This window comes from Etheostoma spectabile, chromosome 9, assembly GCF_008692095.1.
Source record: "Etheostoma spectabile isolate EspeVRDwgs_2016 chromosome 9, UIUC_Espe_1.0, whole genome shotgun sequence".
Lineage (NCBI taxonomy): Eukaryota > Metazoa > Chordata > Actinopteri > Perciformes > Percidae > Etheostoma > Etheostoma spectabile.
In genome coordinates, this window is record NC_045741.1 from 26,869,832 (window position 1) to 26,878,137 (window position 8,306).

Sequence of the window (8,306 nt, forward strand, 5' to 3'; positions counted from 1 at the left end):
TAGCTAGCGGTCTGGATTTACCCTGCAGAGATCTGAGGAGCAGTTAACCATAGTCCACAGAAATCCACTGGAGGTTAGAACACAAAGAAAGAGGTAAGTGACGGTCATCCGCCCAAAAATCAGGGACGTCCGGCAGAATTACTGGAGGCGCCTGAACGATCCCTAAAATGAGTCAACGTTGATATAGACAAATAGACCCCCAGAATCTGTTTCTGTAACATTATTCAAGTTCAGATAATTCCCACCTGAGCTGTTTGGTCGGTGTTAACCGAACATTGGAGCGTTTGGTTGGATAGATTGGATCTTTTGGGGCTTTGTGAAAGCTCGTCCAAACTTCTGGTGCGGACCAAACAATCAGACTCTGGTCTGCTTGAAAATGGGGGTCTCAGTTTGCTTCCTAATGCACTAGAGTTCAGTTCACGTTAGGTGAGAATCTGACCCAGACATAGAAAGCTAACCAAAAATTTAATAGCCTGTAATGTCAACCTTGCACAGAATTTATGGACTTATGTATGATTTAAAGGATAACTTTCAAATCCATAACCTATTATGACTCGCTCCCTCTCTGTGTGACAACATCATCATCCCAATCTCATCCTGTCCTTCCTTCTCCATACTCGCTGTCTTGTCAGCTGCTCATATTGTTTGCCTTCTTCTAAAATGATAGAAACATTAAAGCATATGGAAACATATTTCCGCCAATGTGATGAAAAAAGATCCTGTAAGTCATTGTAATAACTTGGTGTCTCAAAACAATTATTTAGTATATTTTGAGAAAAATTCTGATTATTTTAAGAATGTTTCTCATTACTTTGAGATACTAATTACAGGATTTTTTTTTCATCACATGGTGGAACTAGGCTATAATAAAAGCAAAACCAGGAAACCCAAAACGTTATAATTTTGCTAAAAGTGCCAGCCAGTTTTCACTAGAATATTGTCCAGTAGACCAGCAACTGCGAGACATTTGTTTACATTTGAAAAATACAACAATGTTGCATCTTCATCCCCCGAATCGCACACTATACTACATCTAACTTTAGGTATAAAACATTATTATTATTATCATATTATTTTTTCAGTAGTTCTGGCCTTGGATCTTGAGTTCTCATTCTATTTTATCTTATTTTTTGTATTTTCTGTAAGTGTGTGAGTGAGTATATGTGTATATTCTCACTCACCATCCGTCCCTACCTCCCTTCCTCCCTCCATCTGGCAGTAGCTCAATCCTGGGTAATTGGGTTGTGATCTGGAGGGTTGTGGGCTCAAGGCCCCAGTACGGAGTTTGGACTGTAGCTGGAGAGGTGCCAGTTCACCTCCTGGACCCTCCCTGTTACGTATGCGGGGAATGGTGGACCCAAATACAGAAAGCAGGTAGAAGTTTTGTTGCTTGAGGATTTATTTCAGAAAAAGAACACAAAGTACATACCAAACTGAGTCCAGAAAGCTACAGGCACAAACTAATTCCAGAACCACAGAACAGGATCTCAAAAACACTAAACAGAAACCCACAATGATCTGACAACAGACAAGGTGAACACAGAGAATCATACACAGGGTAAATGAGAGAACAAGAAACAGGTGACACTAGGGTTGGGGAACAGGTGCAACACAAAGGCGGTAAAACATAAGAAGTAAAACTAGACCCGACAAGACAGAAAACCAGACATTCAAAATAAAAAAGGAAACGGAGCAAAATACAAAACAGAAAAACAGACAAAACACCAAAACCCTAACACTGCCAAGGTGCTCTGGAGCAAGGAAACTGCTTGGGGCGCCTGTCCAGCAGTCATATCTAGCATCTATCTATCTATCTATCTATCTTTTTTTTCTCCTTCATATGCTGTATCGGATGCTGGTAACTTTAATTTCCTTGCGGGAGTCATCCCAAAGGGATTAATAAAGCTAAGTCTAAGTCTAAGTCTAAGTCTATCTATCTATCTATCTATCTATCTATCTATCTATCTATCTATCTATCTATCTATCTATCTATCTATCTATCTATCTATCTATCTATCTATCTATCTATCTATCTATAACAGCCTTAAAGAAGTTTTAATATTATTTCCCATGAGACCCTAACCCTAACCCCTAACCCTATGGCATGAAAATGTCATTTTATGAGTTTTTGTTCACATTAATACGATTTCCCCCTGCCTGCCTATGGTCCCCCAGTGGCTAGAAATGGTGATAGGTGTAAACTGAGCCCTGGGTATCCTGCTCTGATTTTGAGAAAATGAAAGCTCAGAGGGGCCGATCTGGAATCTAGCCCCTTATGACCTCATAAGTGGCAAGGTTACCTCCCCTTTCTCTGCTTTGCCCACCCATGAGAGAGAGGCATCATGGCTTTCAAACGAGCAAAGTGGCAGACCACCCCCCACCTCAAAAGCTGCAGAGTCAGAAATGGCACATACTAAGGAGAGCTCATTGTGGGACTGCCTCTAGTGGCTGTAATTCTGCACAAAGGCTGCATTTTGGGAAAGACACTTCAGATACAGTATTAGGGGACCACTAGGGTCTATATAAAAAGGACTTCAGATACAGTATTAGGGGACCACTAAGGTCTATATAAAAGAGACTTTAGATATGGTATTAGGGGACCACTGAGGTCTATATAAAAGCATCCAAAGAGCACCCTGTCATGGGACCTTTAAAAGAGCGAGAAGAATTTGCAGTAACATGGGGTTCAGTATATTGACAGCCTTGTCCATCTGTCTGTGTCTCTCAGATACAGGTTTACTACAGACGGATGCAGTAGCCCTGCACAACCAAGCAGAGAGCCTGCAGCCCAACCTTCACCTGCTTGGCTACCTCTTCCTCTCCCGGCCCATGAGCTACGCCTTCAACTGCATCCTCCTCTTCCAATTGTAAGTTACCATGGTGATGAAGGAGCGAATAATTTTTGCAGGATCTCAGCATTGCAACATTTACAAATGCCACAATAAATAACACTCAGTGTAGGAGAGAGTATGTGGGTGGTAGTGTTTTTTATCATCACTTTAGTCCATTTGTGCTGTTTAACTTCAACGTGGTTTATTATGCTGTGAGCTGTTTCCATTTATTATGTGCATTTACAAACAGGATTGATCACAATTGTCTCAACATGTTTAAACCTCTTCACCCACCAGGTTTAGTACACGCCACCAAAAATTCAAATAGTTACAGTATTTCTAGTCCTTAGAGTGGGATGTGGAGACCTCAAGGTCTTTAAGGGGTTCAGTTACATTCACCAACACATTCTTATGAACGGGTCCGTATGATATCGTACAATGTATGCACATCAAAACGTCTGATATCCTACAAAATTAGGAGACTGCTGACTGGTCATATGACGCTGGGTGGTCGCTTGACGGCGGCTACAGACCTGCTTTAGCACGCAGGTGTTTTTCCACTGTTCACTGCCTGCCTGGTACCAAACAGACAAAGTTAGGCTGGCTGGTAAGAGAGTGAATATTGGATTTGCATTCATCAAGTGTCCAGAAACATGATGCCAAATGAATGCTGATGTTGCTCTGTGTCTGCTGGATGTGAAAATTGGCACCTGTTTAATAAATTTGTCATATTGACTTTAAAGATGATACGTTATTGTTGCATTTACAGCTTGTTGCACTGCCCCCAATTTACCATGACAAAAAAATTAACATACACATCAATAGCATACACAGTTCAAAAAAAGAAAAAAAATGACAAAGACAAATGGCAGACACCCACCCACTGTGCTTATAAAGTTTCAATTACAAGTCATGACCGCCCCCTATCTTTTTGCCTGTGCTTAATATTTTTCTATTTAATATGCCTTATAGTGGGACTAATTAATGAACTAAGACATAATTATAAGGTGATATCTAACTAACATATAGTTTCTTTTATTTATAGGATACAACGTCTTAATTTATGACTTACTGTCTAATAAATATTTATGACAAGTCTTATATTAGACTATTATCTCGAAAGTCATGAACACAAGCAGATATTATAATCAGACAATCAGATGACTTCTTTTTTGACAGCATTTGAAAAAACACGCCACAGATTTTTCTTTGTACTAAGATCAGTACAGACTGAAGCTAAAATACTGACCTCTGTCCCATTGTCTCAATTATAACCAACATCCCAGCATGCAAACAAAATACATTTACTCAAGTACTGTACTTAAGTACAAATGTTGAGGTACTTGTACTTTACTTGAGTTTTTTTTTTTTTCATACCACTTTCTACTTCCACTCCGCTGGAACGATTAGACCATTAAACACACAACAGTTTGGCTTCTTTCCAGTTTCTAAAATGTGAGGATTTTTCTGCTTTGACTACTTGTTCTTTAATACTTTATTTACATTTTCCTCATGATACTTACATACTTTTACTTAAGTAACATTATGAATGCATGACTTTTAGTATTGAGTATTTTTACAGTGTGGTATTACTACTTTTATTTAAGTAAAGGATGTGAATACTTTTCGAACCACTGCTAACATGTGTACTATGACTTCTATTTTTGCACCAGGTGCTCAAACCCGCGAGCAATCGCTGTCATTCAAGTCAATGCTTGATATTCCACCAGCAGCGCGTCCAAGAAGCGTGTGGGAGACGCAAAAGATTACCCCCCCCCCCCTTGATCTTGGAGGTTGAAAAATATAATACAACACCTGTTTTTAGGGACAATGCCAGAAAAGTTAAATGAGTTAAATTGCAGGAGTGCTTGGAGTTGAAGGTAGATACTAGCTATTAAAGACGGACGCTCCTCTTCTGAGACGCTCCCGGTGGGGTATGGTGCGCGACAGAGGATGGAACCAAATGTGGAGTGGAGAATCGGAGTCAGACCGTTGGACAGAAACCTGCTAAGTAATTTCACTTTCAGTGTTCTGGACCAGCACGACTACTCTCAACTGAGCCAGGGCCGCACAGACATAGTATAAAGTATGAAAACTGTCCTTGAGTTTCAGACTTCATATCTTTAGCTTCTGCTGCACAGTCTTGAGATATTGAGAGTTACAAGCCTGAGCCGAATAATTTTACTACTTTTTTACTACTCTACTTTTCTGCAGAATCTGCAGCCTACCAGCCTTTTAAGATGACCAACCTTTTTTCAGTCACTATTTTCATTATGTAAGGACACACAATGCAATTACTGCTGACACAAACATACTGTACTGTATATTGTTGTTAATTAAAACCATATTGTAGTTTAAAGGAACACACCATATACCCTGCTATAAAAACACTGTTTGATTTCCCTCATGGAGAACGCCATAATATCTGTGTCTCAGTAAAAGTGATGGTCTGTAAAGGTCATCGTACAGGCTGATGCTTGCTTGAAAAGAAAAAGAAAAATCTTTGTTTGGTACAGATTCCCCCCAAAAACCCGCCACAATCATTTAATTTTTTTTAAATGTTTTTATTTTTCAATGAAAATGAGAATAATGACACCCAAAATATCATGAATCATATCGCAATATCAGTCAAAATAATTACCATTACATATTTTCCTCATATTGTGCAGCCCTACAACTAGTGGTGGATGAAGTAATCAAGTGGTCTAAAGTACTTGTACCACGTTGTCAAAATACTCTATTACAAGTAAAAGTACTATTATCAGGAAAATGTTCTTAACCTTTGTGTTGTCTTCCCATTGACCATGCAACTTTTGTTTTTCTGGGTCAAAATTACATCAATCTTTTTTTTCATAGTTTTGGTTGTCTTCAACACTTTATTCACTTTTTCAGATGTTTTTGTCGATTTCTCATGCGTTTTATCTGTCTCTTTTTTTTACCCGTTTTTCCGACATTTATTTTATTTTATCTTTTTTTTTTAAAATGCTATAAAGTTGAAGAAAACGTCAGAAATTCAATGAAAGTAGTCAACTGATCAATTATTTTACTTCTAAAAAACATTTTGTTTTAAGATTTGGTTGAAAGAAACCCAAATTTGGGCTATAGAAACATTTTGAAAATAGGTCAAATTTGACCCGAGGACAACAGGAGAGTTAAAGTAGTAAAAATGCAGAAAAACCCTCACATTTGAGAAACTGGAAACATTCTCAACAGTTGTGTGTTTAATGGTCTAATTGTTTCAGATAGACTTGTTGGCCTGTGTATTGTTGGGTAGTTTCATTTTTACTAAAGCATTGCATTTTATAGACTATGTATGTTTTGTGTGCAAAGATTCTTCAATTGTAAGATAACTACTGTAGTAACTAAAGATGGTGTAAAAGTACAATATTTATCTATGAAATGTAGCGGAGTAGAAGTAGAAAGTGGCAGGACAAGAAAAGACTCAAGTAAAGTACAAGTATCTCAAATGTGTACTTGATTACAGTACTTGAGAAACTATACTTAGTAACATTACACCACTGCCTACTACAGTAATCCTTTATTTTTTTACAATGGTGTAGCATAGTCGGTTTAGACGTGTGTTGTTTGTTATGCTTGCAACATTGACAGGATTGTGTGTTGATGTGTGCATTTTTTTATATGTGTGTGTGTGTGTGTGTTGTGGGTGTGTGTGTGTGTGTGTGTGTGTGTGTGTGTGGTGTGTGTCTTTTGGGCACAGAGGAAGGGGACTGGGCTTTTAGTCTTGCTGGTGGAAGGTCTTGTTATCAGTGTGAGAGCAGCTCTCTAACACCTGCCCAATCAATAGTTCCCTCATTGTGTTCAAGGAGGCTTAGTGGCGATCAATGCAGAGGCTTGATCGCACACACACAGACACACACACACACACACACACACACACACACACACACACACACACACACCACACACAAGGCACGACCCGCAGCTTTTACCCTTGCCGCCCCTTGGTCTTTATGTGCTTCCCTACACGGTGGAGTTGTTGTACAACACACAAAACGATACACTTACACTTGATGCATCTCACAGAGACATGCAAATATACCAAGCTTGCGCACAGAAAATTCTGTGAATGCACAAAATTCAAAGAGACCATGCATTTTAGATATGTTAGAGATACCAAAACCAGCTGTTTGTTGACCATAAATGTAAAAATTAATTCATAATGTAACTTTTTACAGGCCCCATATTGTAAAAAGTTAGATTTCTATGTTGTTTCTTATTATAAAGCATGTTTAAATTTTTTTTATAAATACTGTATCAAAATGCTCAAACCACAGAGGTGCACGCAGCCCGTATTCAGAAACTGTCCCTTAAAGGAGACTTATTATTCAGTTCAATTCAATGGATATGATGAACAGGGATAATTATAGTCATAATAAAGATAATGGAGCTACAACTAGAAATAGTAGTTGTAGGAGTCCATGGTGTCGCAGGGCACTGCATGGCCTAGCAGGGTGTAGCAGGGTGTAGCAGGACGTCGAGCAGGACCGCAGCGACAGCTGCAACCATGATTTAGGTGCCACCCTAATCCAAGGAAAACTGCGAGAAAAAACGTAAGGACTCCGGGGAATAAGCTCCCCAGAGCTAAGTTAGTAACAAGCATTTTTGGGACATGGATGCACACATTGGGAAAGAGAGAGTCAACAGGAGCTCAGTGTGTCAAAGGAAGTCCCCCAGCAGTCTAAAACTATAACAGCATAATAAGGAGTTGGTCCAAGACAAACCAAAGGGTTGGATATTGTGCTTTTCTGTATTTTCTGTCAAATCTTTAATGTTACAATGCTGGTTGGTCGTATGTGGTATGTACAAAACATAATTTATTGGAAACTTGTTTTATAAAGGTCATATTGACATTGAAATATCAGTTATGGCCATAACAGCATTGTTAATATCAGTTTTCGTTTTTGGCAACAGCATTCCCAGCCAGGGCATTAGATTTTTTTGTGTGTATCATTGTGGGTTAACTCTTACACTACCATTTTACTTTCTACTACAGTACTACTACTAGGTTTGGAGTTTGCATAAAAGTTAAAGGGACAGTTTAAGAAAGTATGTGTCGTTGACCAGTAGTAATGCGTGGAGTCTGAGATGACTAATAATGCCTACCATACACTAGAAGACTTTGAACAGAATTTTAAAAAGACTAAAGTCGGACTCCAGCTGACATCTAAAGACAATCATCTCACATCTAATGGTAAAGCATTTCATAGTATGTAAAGACTGGGATCTTGCTGGGTCACACAATGCAAGACTACAACTTGATTTGTATTGAAAAATGTAACCAAGCTAGATAGCTACCACTAGCGTCAGCTGGTAACTTAAGGGAAAGTTTGCCGGTTTAGTGTTCTGCCGTACATTCACCTTATATATGCTTACTCTAGGCATTATAATTAGGAAACACTCAATTAACTTTCATTGTTACACTGATGACACCCAATTATACCTATTAATCAAGCC

The 8,306-nt window shown here is 38.8% G+C and overlaps 1 protein-coding gene and 1 long non-coding RNA gene across 3 annotated transcripts in view; one reads left to right on the forward strand and one right to left on the reverse strand.

Moving 5' to 3' along the window:
- The window catches only part of LOC116695612 (uncharacterized), a 97,116-nt gene that overhangs the window by 24,033 nt on the left and 64,777 nt on the right, over window positions 1-8,306 (forward strand). For both annotated transcript variants that reach the window (XM_032526009.1, XM_032526008.1), the window contains exon 6: window positions 2,729-2,867. In XM_032526009.1, the coding sequence (XP_032381900.1) occupies window positions 2,729-2,867 (139 nt within the window). The remainder of the gene's footprint in view (window positions 1-2,728; window positions 2,868-8,306) is intronic.
- Window positions 5,022-8,306, reverse strand: part of LOC116695662 (uncharacterized) — an 18,604-nt gene continuing 15,319 nt past the window's right edge. Inside the window, exon 4 of the long non-coding RNA XR_004333512.1 lies at window positions 5,022-5,031. This is a non-coding gene — a long non-coding RNA (uncharacterized LOC116695662). The remainder of the gene's footprint in view (window positions 5,032-8,306) is intronic.